The 17,764-nt window shown below is 42.2% G+C and overlaps 1 protein-coding gene across 1 annotated transcript in view; it reads left to right on the top strand.

Annotated features, from left to right (window-relative positions):
* The window catches only part of KCNB1 (potassium voltage-gated channel subfamily B member 1), a 184,932-nt gene extending 179,573 nt beyond the window's left edge, over positions 1-5,359 (top strand). The window contains exon 2 of the mRNA XM_088472211.1: positions 1,830-5,359. Within this exon, the coding sequence (XP_088328337.1) occupies positions 1,830-3,875 (2,046 nt within the window). The 3' untranslated portion in view covers positions 3,876-5,359. The remainder of the gene's footprint in view (positions 1-1,829) is intronic.
* Positions 5,360-17,764: the final 12,405 nt, after the last annotated feature.

The following is a 17,764-nucleotide window of genomic DNA, read 5'->3' as shown; positions in this document are numbered from 1 at the left end:
GCAACGAGACCCTTGGAGTAGGGTCTCGTCCACCGCAGGCCCCAGTGAACTTCCTGCTCTAATAGAGCAAGAAGTTCACTACTGACATCACTTGTGATGTCAGTAGGGCCGCCCACAAACGGCAGGCGTTCCTTTGGGACCCGCCTACAAAGCGGGGCGAGTTGTCGATCAACATCGACAGCCGCCCCGTTTTGCTGCGAACCCCGAACGAGTTCTCACTCGCTCCGGAGTTCGCGAGCGGGTCTGAATCAGGCCCTAAGGGTTGAGAGATAAAATTGTGAGAGAAAAAGTATTAACAAATCAGCTCCTAACTGTCATTTTTCAAACACAGCTTTTAAAATGTAAGTTAGAAGCTGATTGGTTAGTGCTTTATTTCTCACAATTTTCTCTCTCCAGTCTTTGATAAATACCCCCCTTAATCAGCATAGAATTGTGAATGGTGGTGATTTGCGGTCAAACAAAATTGCTGAAACTGTATATTGCTGCCAGTATTTTAATTTGAGTTTTTATATGCAACAAATCCTGATACCATATTTGTTGTTGTTCTATTTGTTGTTCTTTGACTAATGGAAATTCTATGCTTTACAAATGCATGATACACATTATAAACTTAGGGCCATATCCAATTAGCCGCGGTAAATTACCGCGGCTAATTAGCTCGCCCGGGGCTTGCTCGGGGCTATCCAAGTAGCCCCGAAGTCGACCTGACAACGGCACTTATCAGGATTTTTTTTTGGGACCTGATGTGTTCTGAAAAATAATGCATGATAAGGGCACTTTTTTCGCCCAAAAAAGGGCGAGAACACATAGGTCCGCGAGCTTATTGCGGCTCCTATGTGTTAACGGGCGAACTATCCTATTATTTTGCCCAAATCAATAGGATAGGGAGGAAAAAATACCGGCGGAAATCGGGGATAATCGGCGTAAAATCCCCGCTTTTCAACGATCGCGGGGATCAATTAGCACCCGAACAGTGTTCGGGGCTAATTGGATATGGCCCTAAAAAAAATTAAAAAATCTATATTTTTTGCTTGTGAGTGTTGATAAATCCTTTAAATAACATGTATGTTGCAGTATTTGATTGATAAGGATTACCGATTAATATATTCGTCCAACTAGCTCTGTTATTGAGAGTCAATCTTGGACTCTCCCAAAACAGAATTGTTAGCACATTGACTACATGTGATTACCTTTTAAAACGCACAACTTTTAGCACCTTTATTTTAATGAGTATACTAATAAAATTGTTGTTTTAATCTTTGCTAATTATTCACGTTTCATACAATACAAAAGGAGTCTTCTTGACTTGTCTATGCAAGTAATTCTATATATATTTGACTATTTTCTGACTCCTGGGAGTACCGCCAACACCCTAAATATATAAAGGAGGATCCACTCTTTATAAACTTTATTTACTGTTGGTCGATTAAAGACATAAGTTTTTTCCTGTGCAGAATCTTTCACATATAGTATAGCCTTTCCCCTTTATTTATTGATTAACTGTATATGTAATATATATATTAATAAATCAGATAGTTGGTACAGTAGTAGACTTTAGTTTTACAAAGAGTGATCCACCATAAACAGCATATTTACCCTATGTGTCCCCTACACATAGGCTAATTTTATAACAAACTACCAAAATGCTGTAATATTACTGCCCACATCCATACATAATTATTATAGTGAAGAGCAATAAGGAAACCCATATAAGAAGGAAGAGCATTTTATTAGCTTCTAAACGTATGTTGTACATGCCTGTACACTGTTGCATGACCGAACATTGACTGTATATGACTAACAATCTTTTGTTTTTGTTTTTTTTGTAGATTTTGGCAATCATTTCTATCCTGTTTATTGTTTTATCTACAATTGCCTTGTCACTAAACACACTTCCAGAGTTACAAGGTATTGATGAATTTGGGCAAACGACAGACAACCCCCAGCTTGCGCATGTGGAAGCCGTCTGTATCGCATGGTTTACAATGGAATACCTCCTGAGATTCTTGTCGTCACCTAACAAATGGAAATTTTTCAAAGGGCCACTTAACGTCATTGATCTGTTAGCCATCCTCCCATACTATGTCACAATATTCCTCACAGAATCAAACAAAAGTGTACTTCAATTCCAAAATGTTAGACGGGTAGTACAGATTTTCCGGATCATGAGGATTCTACGAATTCTAAAGCTTGCCAGACACTCAACTGGCCTACAGTCTTTGGGTTTTACATTAAGAAGGAGTTATAATGAACTTGGTCTCCTCATTTTATTTTTAGCAATGGGTATCATGATTTTTTCAAGCTTGGTTTTCTTTGCAGAAAAGGATGAGGATGACACAAAATTCAAAAGTATCCCAGCATCTTTCTGGTGGGCGACCATCACAATGACCACAGTTGGGTATGGAGACATCTACCCTAAAACTCTTCTGGGTAAGATTGTTGGTGGTCTGTGCTGTATTGCTGGGGTGCTGGTGATAGCTCTTCCGATTCCAATTATAGTAAATAATTTCTCAGAGTTCTACAAGGAACAAAAGAGGCAAGAAAAAGCCATTAAGCGTAGAGAAGCTCTAGAAAGAGCGAAACGAAATGGTAGCATTGTCTCCATGAACATGAAAGATGCCTTTGCTCGTAGCATAGAACTTATGGATGTAGTGGTTGAAAAGACTGAAGACGTGGCAGGAAAGAAAGAAAAAGTGCAAGATAATCATTTATCACCTAGCAAATGGAAATGGACAAAAAGAACCCTGTCAGAGACAAGTTCTAACAAGTCTTTTGACACAAAAGAACATGGGTCCCCAGAAAAGAATCGCTCTTGTTCGAGTCCCCAACACCTTAATGTTCAACAACTAGAAGATATGTACAACAAAATGGCAAAAACACAATCACAACCAATACTCAACTTAAAAGAATCCAGTCAATCAGGTAAAGAGACAGAAGAGCTGGAAATGGAAACAATCCCATGTCCGGCCATCCCATTGCTGACGGCTCACAAGTCAGGTATTGTTGATATGAGAAGCATGTCAAGCATAGACAGTTTCATTAGTTGTACCACGGAATTTCCAGAATCTGGTGGTTTCTTACATGGCCCGCTGGCAGTTCTGCCATATAAAACAAATATAAGTTCAGGGCAAAATACACCCTCTGATCGTGACAGACCACTATCCTTAGATGTCAGTGGTGAGAGCTTCACTGAAATTAGTCCAAGGGCTGAAAGGAGCCGGCATTCTGCATATATATTGGACAGTCCAAAAAGTTTTGTTAAAGTTAAAAACCCAATGATGCTGCGATCCCTAAAAGTCAACTTTTTAGAAGGTGATACAAGGACAATAGTACCAGCACCAAACATGCTGAGTCAGTCAGAGCACAGACAAAGTCACTCTAAGTTAGACAGCTCTTACTTTTCTGAGCAGTCCATTCGTAGCCCTGAAACATCACTGTATACAACAGCAAGTGCTAGAACACCTTCCAAATCTCCAGAAAAACACATGGCAATAGCTTTCACTTTTCACGATGCTAATGTACATAAATATATAGACGCTGACACAGATGATGAGGGACAGCTTCTCGATGGCTTGGATTCCTGTCCCTCTAAAGAGTTACTGGGCACTGTGAGCCCAAAATATAACATAAGGTACAGTAGTCACCAAAAGCAGAGAGACACTGTTCACAGAACAGAAAAGAATCACCTTGAGAGTGCTGCTTTATCAAGTTCCTCGCGGTACCGAGGACAAAACTGCATTTACTCCACAGAAGGGATTACTGGAAGTAGTCGAGGTAATATGGAACCTGTCAAGATAGATAACCATATTTCACCAGAAGTCCATGTGCTGCCAGGTGGGGGAGGACAATCAAACACACATGGCCCCAGAATCTGACAAATACTAATTTTGTGATGAATGGAATGTTCACATGTGCACACTGAGCTTCTGCATGGCATTGACAACTAGCATCTTCTCCCCTTAGTCATTGGGAGGGCATAGAGAGGGACACTGGACAGGCCTCCTCTCAAAATGACTGAAGGAAGATTTCCTGAACCATGCTAGAAATGTCACTGACACCTCAGATAGAAAACTCTGTAATGATTTTATCTCCTTTAATGAACTTCTCTCTTGAAAGCCATTGTGACCAAAAATGCCCCTAATTAAGATGAACCTGCTTTTTATTTCATTGTATACAAACTTTAATAGCACTAACTTTATGGTGAAGGTAAGAAAATCATGACATGCTAAAATATTTCTGGAGTAAAATACATAAATGCATCTCTTTGTAGATTCACTGTGGTCAAACAACACCATACTGTATCTTTGGGGGAATAAAGTGCTGTGTTTCTCCAATATACCAATCAATATCTCTAGGCAAACAAAGTGAGTGTTTCTCCAATGTACCACTCAATACCTCTAGAGAGATATATAGTGCTGTGTTTTCCCCAATGTACCAATCGATAGCTCTAAGGGTATAAAGTGCTGTGTTTATTTCAAAAGTACAGTACCAGTCAGTATCTCTGGTGGAATAAAGTGCTGTGTTTCTCAGATGTACTAACCAATAGCTCTGAGGGATATAGTTCTGTGTTTCACCCAATGTACGAATCGAACTCTGGGGGAATGAAGTGCTGTGTTTCTCCATTGTACTACTCGATACCTCTAGAGAAATACAGTGCTGTGTTTCTCCCAATGTATCAATCCATATCTCTGGGGGAATAAATTCCTATGCGTCTCCAATGTACCAATCCAGATCTCTGGGGGAATAAAGTCCTTTGCGTCTCCAATGTACCAATCCATATCTCTGGAGGAATAAAGTCCTAAGCGTCTCCAATGTACCAATCCATATCTCTGGAGAAATGAAGTGCTGTATTTCTCCAATGTACCAATCCATATCTCTGGGGGAATAAAGTCCTATGCGTCTCCAATGTACCAATCCATATCTCTGGAGAAATGAAGTGCTGTATTTCTCCAATGTACCAATCATATATCATGGAGAATATAGTGCTGTGTTTCTCCCAATATACCAATCCATATTTCTGGAGGGATGAAGTGCTGTTTCTTTTCCAATGTACCAATGGATACCTCTAGAGGAATATAGTGCTGTGTTTCTCCAATGTTTCTATAAAACACAGTCAAGGTGAGTTGCATCAGTTGTCATGGACTTAGTATGTCAAATACATGACATGAAATGACTGTACAGTGCGTTGTTTAAAACACAGTTATTTGAAGGATGTTACTATGGGTGATCAGAGCATTAAATATTTTAGTGCTAAATAAATAAAACTATGGGTCTTAGCATTGTCTAGAGTATATTTATTAAAACATAAAATGCAAACAATTGTTATTTTGTAGCATTTTCTATCCATGACATCTGTAGCTGCAGGAGATATGTATATATATATTTATTTTTTATCTTTTAAAAACACATTTTTTGCACACTTTGCAAGCATAAGGAACTGTAAAAATATAGCACTTTAAAGTAAGCACTACCTTAATTTGTGCCTCTAATTGCAATTTATGTTTTTTTTTTCTTCTGTAAAAAGGCATTACTGAGAATGGGTTCTGTCTCCCCGGACTTTGTGATGCTGTCATTTCTCGAAACGTTTACACTTTGAGCCTTTGCACTGATACACAAAAAAAAAGGTTTGTGACCATCACGCACAAACTCATTTACTTTTTTCCTATTTTAAAGTGCAGCTAAATTATTCATAGAAAAATTACAGTCTACGGGAACCCATTTCCCCCTTTCTCCCTACAGAACTATTATGTTTTGTTTATCTTTAACCGATCTTAATTATTATTAAGACATGAGGGAAGTGTCAATCTGGATAATGAACTCTGACCTCCTAATATGTGGCCAGAAAAGCAAATTAGTTTATAGGTACAGATTTAAGTTCTACCCTGTACTCTTAAATAAAAAATGCTACCATTTACAATAGAATAAAACTAGTGCAGAGATGAGATACAGTAGGCCAATGTTTCCTAAACTCATTCCTCAGGGAGCACTAACAGCGAATGTTTTCCAGGTCTCCTCACAGAATCACAAGTGAAATAATTAGCTCCACCTGTGGATCTTTAAAAATGTGTCAGCCAGTAATGAATATACCTGTGCACCTGCTAGGAAGAATGGAAACCATGCACTGTGAGTGCTCCCTGAGGAATGAGTTTGGGAAACTGAGTAAAGGCCCCAATACATCAAAGACGGATAGCCGCGTTCCTGCGATCCTGCAACCACCCAACATGTTGGATTTCACAGATATGCCGATCACGATCCAAAAATTATCGTGATTGGCACATCGGTGAAATTTAACATGTAGACTTTCACCGATCCTGCGACGGATCGCGGAACATCGATGGCGTTTCTGATCCGATCAAAGGATCGCGAGATCAGACGCCTCATGTATGGGGGCCTTTAGGCCATCGAGATGTTGTAAAACCACAGATTCCTGTACCACCAGATGAGTAACTTCTCTTCCTAAATACTCCAAAAATAACCATATGATTCTGCTGGCATCTAGGAAGGTTTAATACCAGATGTTCTCCATTCTACTGGGGACACAGTAGTTGGCAGGAGTTCCTGGGACTTGTAGTGCCACAATAGATGAAATGCTACAGGGAGTGACGTGAAAGAGGATTTCCAGCAAATTTGTTGCAAAATAAAATTGATCTTTTCAGGTTTTAAATGTAATAAATAAAGGAATATGGCACCAAGGAAGATGATTAATCTGAGGTGACCGTCCATATGAGTCTGCAATGAAGCCATAAAGTACACCATGGGTGGGATGTACTAAAGGTAAAAATGTGGTAAACCCACCGAAAATGCAGTTTTCAGGGTTTTTACCGCATTCCCCGAATGTACTAAGACCCGCTTCTTCTTGGGACGCTCCTGGCTGGGAGAGATCCGAACGGATCCCTCCCATGAGCCCCCGCGACCCGCGTCCTTCTGCGCATGCACAGAAGGACGCCAGAGGGACTTCTAGGTGTTAAACCCGGAAGTCTCTCTGCCCGGCAGCATCTCAAAGGACAGCTCTTAACGGGAGAGCTGTCTTTTGTGAAATTCTTGGTACATACCGCCGTAATGAACCACGGTATGTTACCTAAAGTCAGAGGGGATGTACCGCATTGCGGAAGCGATGCTTAGTACATCCCGTCCTTTGGAGTCTATTTACTAAGCTGTGTTAGGAGATAAAGTGAACAGTGATAAGGTACCAGCCAATCAGCTCCTAACTGCCATTTTTCAAACACAACCTGTGACATGGCAGTTAGGAGCTGATTGGCTGGTACCTTATCACCGTTCACTTTATCTCCTAACCCCTTTATCTGAAATAAAAACAATACAAAATGCAACACCAAATACCAAAGCATTAAAAAAGAACTGTTTCTGTACACAATGTGTACGGACACATATAAGAATGTGAGCAGGCAGGTGGGTTGCCATTGTACATTCATTTTATACATTGTATTTTTATTGTTTCTCTGGGGCAACCTCTGTTCCACATAATAAGTTTGTGAAGTTCAGACAACTGAGGTAACAAAGACATATTTATTTTTTTACGTAGTCATTACAAGTTTATTTTGAAAATATATATATACATGGTATAAGAATACAGTAATGTTAGTTACTATGTTGCCGCTGAGAAATGTTGTGTCTTTCTGTTAATGTGACTGGTGATGCTGGAATATTGTTTGATGTTTGTGGTTACAATACACATACTGTAAAAGACACGAATGGCAAAACTGTGACTGTAAGGAAACCGACATTCAATTGGTGCAACTCTCCTTGTGTACCTGCTTTTATGTGCTATGCTTGTCTAAAAATCACTGTACCTCATAAACACATCGGTAACAAGACATCAGACATTATAGTGGAGCTACCACAGGCACAGTGGAGACTGCCATCGTGTGCCTCATGCCTGAGTGATGTCCCTACTTCTCTTCTCATGAATATTGGAAAATGGCCGCCACTAATGTGTGTATGTGACGAGTACACTTTGGATACACTGAGCTAAATATTGTTACCCCCATTAGTACAACGTGCTGCAGACATACACAGAATAGGATTAAACCTAATGTTAAACAGTATTTTGGGTCACACCAACAGTTTGTTTCTATACCAATAATGTCCTACATTTATTATTTGATAGAAATGGAGTGAATTTAAGCTCCGCTAACCTGGAAAAAAAACTTATTTTTAATTTCCTTTTGAATCTCATTATGGATTTATGGCCCTACAGAATATGGCAAAACAGACTTACATGGACTCACCACTTCCACCATTACAAGGGGAATCAGAGCTGGAAATGTGAAGGTTTATATTCTACTCCCCATCATATAAATTACGGAAAGTATTTTAACTAATAAAACCAGGAGATACAGAGGGTCTTATGACATCATTTTGTTTTGTTAATTTATGTGATTCCTGGACTGTTAAAATAAATATATGCAATATCTGTCATACTTGTGTTACCATTGGTCAGACATGTTTGTAGCTGTCTCCCTTGAAGTGACTTGCTATGTTTTTTTTATTTACTATTTCTCTGTGGAGAATGGAAACCATATCATTGTAATGTTTAATTATTAATATTAAATCAATAATGATACTCATTATTCTTATTTTTAATAACTGTAATTCCTGATTAACATTTTGGACTGACAAATTGATAACTCAAATCTCTTCCTATTCCAGGACGTTTTAATAGGTTGATAGCAACATACAGAACAATTAAACAAATTAGATTTTTTTTATATATATATATATATATATATATATATATACTGTATTACATGTGATAGGTACAAAAAATGAGTGCAGGAACTAGTATTTATAGAAAGTATCAAGTAAATATGTCACAGTTATTAATTGATACATAGAATCTAAATGTGAATAAAGCAAAGATAAGCGACCTCATAGCATACACCAAATGTGACTCCCAACAAAAATAGCTAAATATAAGCTACAGGCTGAGTCTCCCATATCCCAATATTCCGAAATACGGAATTTTCCGAAATACAGATTTTTTTATGGCATGACTGAGAAATTAAACTTTTGATTTTTGGTGGTTCAATGTACACAAACTTTGTCTAAGGCACAATTTATTGAAAATATTGTATACAATTACCTTCATGCTGTGTGTATAGGGTGTATATGAAACATAACTGAATTTTATGTATGTACACAAACTTTGTTTGAGCCACAAAATGATTGAAAATATTGTATAAAATGACCTGCAGGCTGTGTGTATAAGGTGTATATAACACATAAATACATTGTTTGTGTATATTGGGGTCCCATTCCCAAGATATCTCATTATGATATGCAAATATTCCAAACTACGGAATATTCCGTTATCCAAAATACCCCTGGTCCCAAGCATTTTGGATATCGGAGACTCAACCTGTATATGTAGCGGTAGGGGAATTTACTACCAGACGCTGTGGAATGGTGGCAACGGGAATCATGCCGGATTTGGAGGGCAGAGTTGTATGGGACACAGAATGTATATATATATATATATATATATATATATATATCGTATATATATATATATAATATATATATATACATATATATACATACACACATACTACATAGCTTACAGAAGCAGAAGGTCTGTCCATATGCCATTGCTATCTGCTGCAGACAGGGTGAAATGTCTCCAGTTTGCTCCAGGACACGGGAATTGGACAATAAATAATTGGAAATGGGAATGGGACACGTTTTCAATTGCACCATTTAGATAGTAGGGTGAGGATATGGGCACAACCGATGCTCTGTCATGAAAGCATACGTTTGTGGACTACACTACCGGATAGGTTATTTTCCAATACATGACAGGGTTACTGCCACCGACAATACTGATATCTCTGGTGATAAGCCCCGCCATTGATATGAATCACCGAATTATGTGGTGGTATTTGTACTGCTGCAATACTTGTTCTATTAAATAAGGTTGCGGAATTGCATTATGCAGCATGGCAATGCCAAAATGGAACTTGTATCGCCAAACTTTACATCTTTGTGAAATAGTCTTTCTGGTATTTCATTGACGAGGACTCAAACAGGGGAACCATTGGAGGAATTAGGGGGCTCTACCATCCAGATAGTAGTTAGAACATTACACGAGAAGCGCTCCAGTGGTACTGTGAGAAAAAGAGAAAAGGAGATTTGTTTTATTTTAACAATTGGGCTAAATTCCAATGAAATGCATTTCAGATATGAAAAGGTGACTATGGGCCTGATTCAGCAAGGATCGCAACTGCTAATATGCAAGTACTGTGCATGGGGATGCATCACTAATGCGCGAGCGCAAATCGCCCACTGCGATCGAAACTGCAGTGACTACGCAGACCCATCGTAGAGTGATTAACAGGGGTGGTGACGGGGTGGTCGGCAAAACGCAGGCATGCCAGTGCATTTGAATGCCGTTGCATGGGCGTGCATAAATTAAATTTCTGCAGTTTTCAGAGGATTAACTGCATTTTGCGGTTTGATACATCCAGCCCCATTGAGAAATCAATGGGAAGCCTGCAGGAGGAGGAAAAGAGACGTTGCAGGCAAAGACCTGGAAGCAGTTGCAGACAGAAGGTAGCCTCTCCACTTAAGGCTGGTTTGCCCTAGATGTCATGACTGATGGGCGCTGGCATGCACAACCACTTTTTCACTGGTGAATTGGTTGCTAGAAAGATTCTCAGAGGTTGAACAAGTTAACTTGCGATCACATGGTTTCTAGCAGTACCATGGGCTGCAGTCAGGGCGGCCATCAGGGGGGGACTGCCGGGCTTCGAGTCCCGGGCCCAGAGAGAGCAGAGACAGAGGGGGGCCCAGCTGGCTGCGGTGCTGCAGCGGCAGCCATAGAGTCAGGGGCGGAACTAGCGCCGCGGCCCGCCAACCTGGTCCCCATTAATTAAATGGTTGGAGCCGGAGCGGGCCCGCTTTGGCCGCTCCAGCTCCAACAAGGCAGACACCCGCCGCAGCCCGGCCCCTTGTTATGACAGCGCGCGTGACATGAATGCTGGGATTGATCGAGAGGAGCCGAAGAGGAAGAAGCAGATAAGGTAAGTGGTGGTGATTTGGGGAGAGACAGAAAGAGACTGAAACGCGCTGGGGTTGATAGGGGCTGACATACACACTGTGGGTGGGGGGGAAGAGGCTGACACGCTGGGGGTGGGGGGGAAGAGGCTGACACGCTGGGGCTAGGAAACGCTGGGGGGAAGACTGAGGCAGAGACATGCTGGGGATGGAGTGAGAATGAGGCTGACGGGCTACCCTTTCCTCCCCTCTCTGCCCTGAGCCTCCCCAGCTAGTTCAGCCAGCCTTCCCTGTCCCTCTCTTAGTCTAGACAGCAGTCCCTGCCATGCCCCACTCCCCAGTCCAGACATCCCTCCCAGCCCTGTGCGTCTCCTCCCTAGTCCTGCCAGCTGTCATTGTCCTGCCCCCCCTCTCAGCCCTGAGCCTATCAACCCCCCCCCAACGTATTTTATGTGTTTACGGCTTATTTATATATATATAAATCCATCCCCTCCCTCCCCCCGGGGGGGCGCCCTGTCTACTTTGTCAGTACCGGGCCCCACAATTTCTGATGGCAGCCTTGGCTGCAGTAGAGGCTTTTCTTTTAGCTACAGTAAGTAGTGCAGACAGCTCTTACTGCTTATTATAGTTGCAGGGATTACAGTGTGAGCTCCTAGTTGTTTGTTCCTGCTTGAACCTTTTTGTCTCTGCCTTTCCTGACCTCTGCCTGAATATTGGACGCTCATGATTGGTGCTTGTGATTACCTCTTCCTGGACACTGATCATTCCTGTCTTGTCTGCCTACACCAGGGTCAGCATCTTATCAAGTTTATGATTATGTATTCAATATTATATATTAAAATTAAGTTTATCTACACTCAGTTTCTTCTGAAATAGGGATTTTTGCCTATTTATAAATTGACCCCTAAGAGGCTATCATTTTATAATGAAGTTACTAAATACTCAGTAAATCCAGGGGTGTGGCCTCATGGGCCGAACTACCGTTTTAGTCACTCCGGGGGTCCAGAGATGCGGACTGCCCCAGGGACCAGCCTGTGTGACGTGCCGGCTCCCTTACTGTGTCAGGAACTGAGTGCTGCACATGGTGCTACAGTGCTGCACCCAGCTCCTATCACTGAGGAGGAGTCGGCACTTTGGTGGCCCGCACTCCCCTTGTGACGCCACTGATAAATTCATTATATTTTATCTATGAACTGACTGTACATTATGTAAATAGTTTGTATTCATTTATTTTTCTAAAGATGAAATGAAGCTTTCATATTATACTGGAGAGCTCTGCAGTATTGGTTTATACACTGATCAGCCATAACATCAAGGCCACCTTCCTAATATTGTGTAGGTCTCCCTCGTGCTGCCAAAACAGCTCCGACTCGTCAAGGGATGGAAACCAAAAGACCTCTGAAGTGTCCAGAGTTATCTGACAACAAGATGTTAGCAGCAAATCCTTTAAGTCCTGTAAGTTGCAAGGTGAGGACTCCATGGCTCAGACTTCTTTTTCCAGCATATCTTATAGATTCTCGATCAGATTGAGATCTGGGGAATGTGGAGGCCATGTCAACACCCAGAATTCATTGTCATGTTCCTCAAACCATTCCTGAACAATTTTTGCAGGGTGCGTAGTGCATCCTGGTGCCATCTCTTCCCTAGGTAAATGATGCACACTATCTGGCCGTCCACATGATGTAAAAAAAACCATGCTTCCTCAGACCAGGCCACCTTCCATTGCTCCATGCGTATTGTAGGTGCTTTCGGCGGTGGACAGGGGTTAGCATAGGCACTCTCATCGGTCTATGGCTATGCAGCCACATACAGAGCAAGCTTCAATGAAATGTGTGTTCTGACAGCTTTCTATCATAGCCAGCATTAACTTTTTCAGAAATTGACACTAACGCCTGTTCACCGGTTGTCCTTCCTTGGACCACTTTTGGTAAGTACTAACCACTGCATACCAGGAACACCCCACAAGACCTGACATTTTTGGAGATGCTTCCAACACATCAAGTGACTATTAATTTGCTGCCTAATTTAACCCACCCCTTGACAGGTGCCATTGTAACAAGATAATCAATGTTATTCATTTAACCTGTCAGTGATGTTAATGTCACGGCTAATGGGTGTAGGTTCATGAAATTGCATTCTCATCTGCTATCACAACATCAGTTATCCCATTTCTCAGATACTAAGGGGCATATTCAATTAGCCGCGGAGTTTACCCCGCGTCTAATTGGCGTGCTGGACAGGATTCATTTAGCGAGGATTCCACTCGCGGGTGTCCCTGAGACCCCGCGTGCGAGTCCCCTGCTGTTTGATTTTACCTCGCACCTCATGTAGGTGCGAGGTAAAATCAGCGTGAGGCCGCCCTATTCGGCCTCGCGCGAGCATGAATAACACACTGATTCCGCAGTTCTCGCGGAATCAGTGTGTTCTCGCGTGGAAGTCCTGTTTTTTGACGCAGGGAAAAAGCTATTCTATTGAATAGCTTAACCCCGCGCCGCGGGACTTTCACCCCTCAATTAATCGCGGGAGAAGTCCCGCGGGTAATTGAATATGCCCCTAAATGTATCAAGTCTTCTAAAGAGGACAAGTGGAGGTGTTACCTATATCATCCCATCAGCTTGTAACTAGCATTTTATAGAATGTACTGGATAAATGATTGCTATAAGCTGAATGGTTGCTATGGGCAACAACTTCACTTGTCGTCTTTAGAAGGATTGTAACTCTCCCCCCAATTGTAACAGTTAAGAGGAGTTCAGTCTTGCCGCATGTGGCACAAGCTGGAAGGGTCTTAGGGCTCTATTTATTAACATTATTTTTACTAAAATAAAGTGAAAAAGGGTTTCACCTGTAGTTATTACAGGGCAATTGGAGTAGAATTAGTAAAATTCTACTCCAACCCCCAGTATCACTTATTTTTAGTAAAGCAGATCGCATTTCCCATAATTGCAATGGGAAATGTGATCTGTGTGCAAGTTACTAAAAATAAATTGTAAAAAAATACCGGGGGAAGCCCTGTGATAATAACGCCACCTGGAGGTGGCGTTATCCAGAGTCTCCCCCGGTTACCGGGCTCCCACTCTGCTCTAACGGGGAGAGCAGAGGCGGGAGCCGGTACCAGTAATCAGCTATGTGGTCTAAATAGACCGCAAGCTGATTGCTGTAAAAAAAAGAAAAAAAAAATTAAACATTTTCTTTTTAACTTACCTGAATCCAGGGACCGGTGATCGGGCCTCCGGTGATGGCTCCTCTCCGGTCAGCTGGTCTCCCACAGTGCACTGGGGCCCGGTAATCAGGTGATCGGGCCCCAGTGCAGTATGGGAGATCACCTGATCGGGAAGCCCGGAGAAGACCACCGGAGGCCAGGAGGATGCAGGTAAGTGTAATGAAGGGAGGGGGGGTCGCGGGGGTCCGCGATCGCGGGGGCGGGGCTTAGTGCCGGGGGCGGGGCTTAGCGTCGGTGGGGGGGTAGTAGCGGTGGTCGGTCGGCGCATGCGCGGGCTCTTAGTCGCGGTATTTTTTCCGAAAATACCGCGACTAGAGTGCGGATGGGATCCGCAGGGACAGAGCTTTATCGCAAGCTCTGTCCCTGCAAGGGATTTATAGTAAATCCCTGTGATATTACCTGAATTCGCAATGCGAATTCACTCGGTAATATCACACTACAATCCACATTCAATATGCGGATTGTAGTAAATAGAGCCCTTAGGATCTTCAGAACTCCTCAATGCAAGGTTTCCATGTTGTAGGCTTGTAGAGGATAGCTGCAGACACACCTACCTCCACCAACATAAGAGCAATAACAATTTCTTTGATGGTCTACACAAAAGGATTCCCAGTAGCAACAAATATTGTCCCTATTTAAAAGTCAACAAATTAGCAAAAACTTTTGTGACAGGTAACAGTAGATCTCTAAAAGTCTGGCACTTATGTAGCAAAGACTGCCAAGCAACAGAGACAGTTATAGGAGACTATTCAATTCCTCATAATGGGCCTGATTGAGCAAGGATCGCTATTGCGATCACAGCTGCGATTACGCATGCAGTTCAACTGCGATAGTATACTAATTCATTGTGATTGCTACACCGCCGCTGCAGCACTACATAAGGATGCCCATTTTACCTTACACACATCCGTAATGTTTAGCAAGACTGCAAAACCATCTGTACAATCGAGTACCATCGTAGCCTCAGGCACACTTGCACAAGCTCAGACCTTACTCAGAAATTGCTAACTTCAGCGCACTCTATGTGTCCTCAGGATGCTCCGGGCATTGCTGTTTTCACTGGGGATTGTGCTCCGATGCAGTGTTTGCACATGCGCAGTATGGGTCAGGCGCATGCACAGATTCAGGTGATAGACACTCCTGTCCTTTGTCTGTCTAATAACAATTTATGGAGCTGTAAGGGCAGTGGGGTAATTGTCTGAATTGTCCTAAGGACGCTCCAGGCGGCACTGATGCATAGTTTCTGGCTGCAGGGTGCATTCTAGGCAACCTGCTAGTCAGATGAGGCTAGCAGAATAAACCTCCGAGGGCCAGATCAAATGATTCTGAAGGACTTATATGGCCCCAGGGTAGGAGGTTCCAAATCCCTGCCATAAATTAAGAAATATGCTAAGAGACCTTGGTTCTAATTTGCTATGTAGCCCCTAGGGGACTGGAGTACCCCATTACTCTAATAGAAGCACACTTCCCTTTTGAACAACCAGATTCACGACATAGCGCAGACCCTTCACTATTTTTTACAAAGGTAATTAATATGTAATATATATAATGTGGAAAGTTCCCTGATAGCAAGAAGTGTCCTCATAATTCTCCAGAGGACAAATGAATTGCACAGTAAGCATAAATCCCTTGCCCATTGGCCTAAATATAGTTCTTTTTGATTGACCACTCTGCTGAAATCATCCACTGATATTGGTCAAGTATTTTGAGGGCTTTTTGGAATTTCTGGCAGTAATGGAGACTGATTTTGCTCTACATGAACATGTTGCTATATTCTGGTGTGTACAGTACCATCATGGACTTGTGTTTATTATCACCTCCACAATGTGATGTCTAACAGACTTTTTAACAGCTATATATGAGCAATAAACACCATTTTTATCCCGCACAAAGCCTGCTATCTGCTGATTCTTTTGACCCACAGATACGAGCTAACACTGTAATTCTGTTCCCTGTGTTGAACCCAGTGTCTTCAATCAAAGCCCTGCCTGCTACGCTGGAGTATTGATCCTAAATATGCAGCCAGGAGGAAACAGCACAGTCACACAGTCAAAATTCAAGAGGCACTGCTGCACCTACACATGACACCCATAAGTCTGTGGTTCCAGGTGCTGGCGAAGGAGCTGGTGGTGGCAGCAGCTAATCTCCTACAACTAGTGCACAGTTAGCACTCACATCAGTATCTGGTGTCTGAGTAATAGCAGTGGCCAGTAATTGATGGAAGATGAATCTCACAACAACATGCTAGTAAACCAATGGTAGAATCAGGGGCGTAGTAAGACCTATGGAGGCCCCATAGCAAAATTCCCACAGAGCCCCCTCTGAGCAAATTATTTTGCAGTTTGATTGTAAATGATCTAATATTTGCCTACTTAGTTGACATGCATGATTAAATGAATGGGGATTAGCATATAGTAAGTATTATAAACAAAAAAAATATCTAAAAAATTAAATGGTCTCCCTATCCTAAATGTTTATGATATAAATTGATATATAAGACGGCTATGATTCACTAATAAATCAGTAACTGAGGAGAGACGGAAGCGGAGCCAGCTGGGCCAGTGACAGCAGATGCCCTGCAGCAGCACTCTCATGAGAATAGAAAAGCCTGGGCTCTGGAGACGGCAGTGTACTCAGAACAGGGAGAAGGCTGCACCACAGGGGGTTCCTGTATCAATTGTACTCTTTGCACCTGATGTAGCTACACTCTTGTCTGTGAGTGGCAGTTGGTCTGCCAAAGATTGGAAGAGTGTGTGCTGTGAGATCTGCTGCAAAATTGGACAGCTGTAAAGGCATATATTGGGTGTTCAATCTGTGTTCAGGTTTCCAGGAATATTGTGTCAACAGTCTGGTCTGGAGTTGGATCCCCGGACGATTAGACAAGTGTGTACCCATTTTAAGTAATGCAACGTCATATCAGATGAATAATTTCCTTTATCCATTGTTCGAAATAAAAGACTGCAGGTAAAATTGAGGGAGTTGTCTGAAGGGGTAAGGGTGACAGGCCAAAATTTGTTATATAGTCCTTACCTGATGATGTTATTCAGATTCTTTTTCTGAAGATGTTGCTGTTCAGGACCTTATTGGAAGATGTAATCCAAAATCCATATCAGTAGCTGTTATTCAAACTGGCTTAAATAAAGCAGGAACTACTCAGAGGATATCAATGTAGGACAAAATATCAACACAAAATGGCTGCCAGGAGCTGGGCATCCTGTATATAGGGCTGTGACATGCATTGTGACATCACAATGCATGCAGGCTGCAGCTAGAGATGGTTGTAGCTTAGGTCAACTCTGGGCCCAGATGCCCTGCAGCAGCACTCTCATGAGAACTGAAAAGCCAGGCTCAGGAGATGGCAGTGTAACTTGCTGCAGAGATAGGGCCCCGTAGCAGCCACACTCTGCACCTACTACAGCTATGCCCTTGGGTAGGAGCGAAGACAGGGTAGCAGAGTAAGCCCAGCCTGTCCTGCAGTTCTCTTATTTAATAAGGAGACAACACAAAATTCACCCCTTGACTGAGTTAGGCTAA

This window comes from Taudactylus pleione, unplaced genomic scaffold, assembly GCF_031769625.1.
Source record: "Taudactylus pleione unplaced genomic scaffold, aTauple2 ptg000121l, whole genome shotgun sequence".
NCBI classification, from domain to species: Eukaryota; Metazoa; Chordata; class Amphibia; order Anura; family Myobatrachidae; genus Taudactylus; species Taudactylus pleione.
The sequence above is the reverse complement of the archived record's forward strand: the minus strand, read 5'-3'. Positions and strand labels throughout refer to the sequence as shown.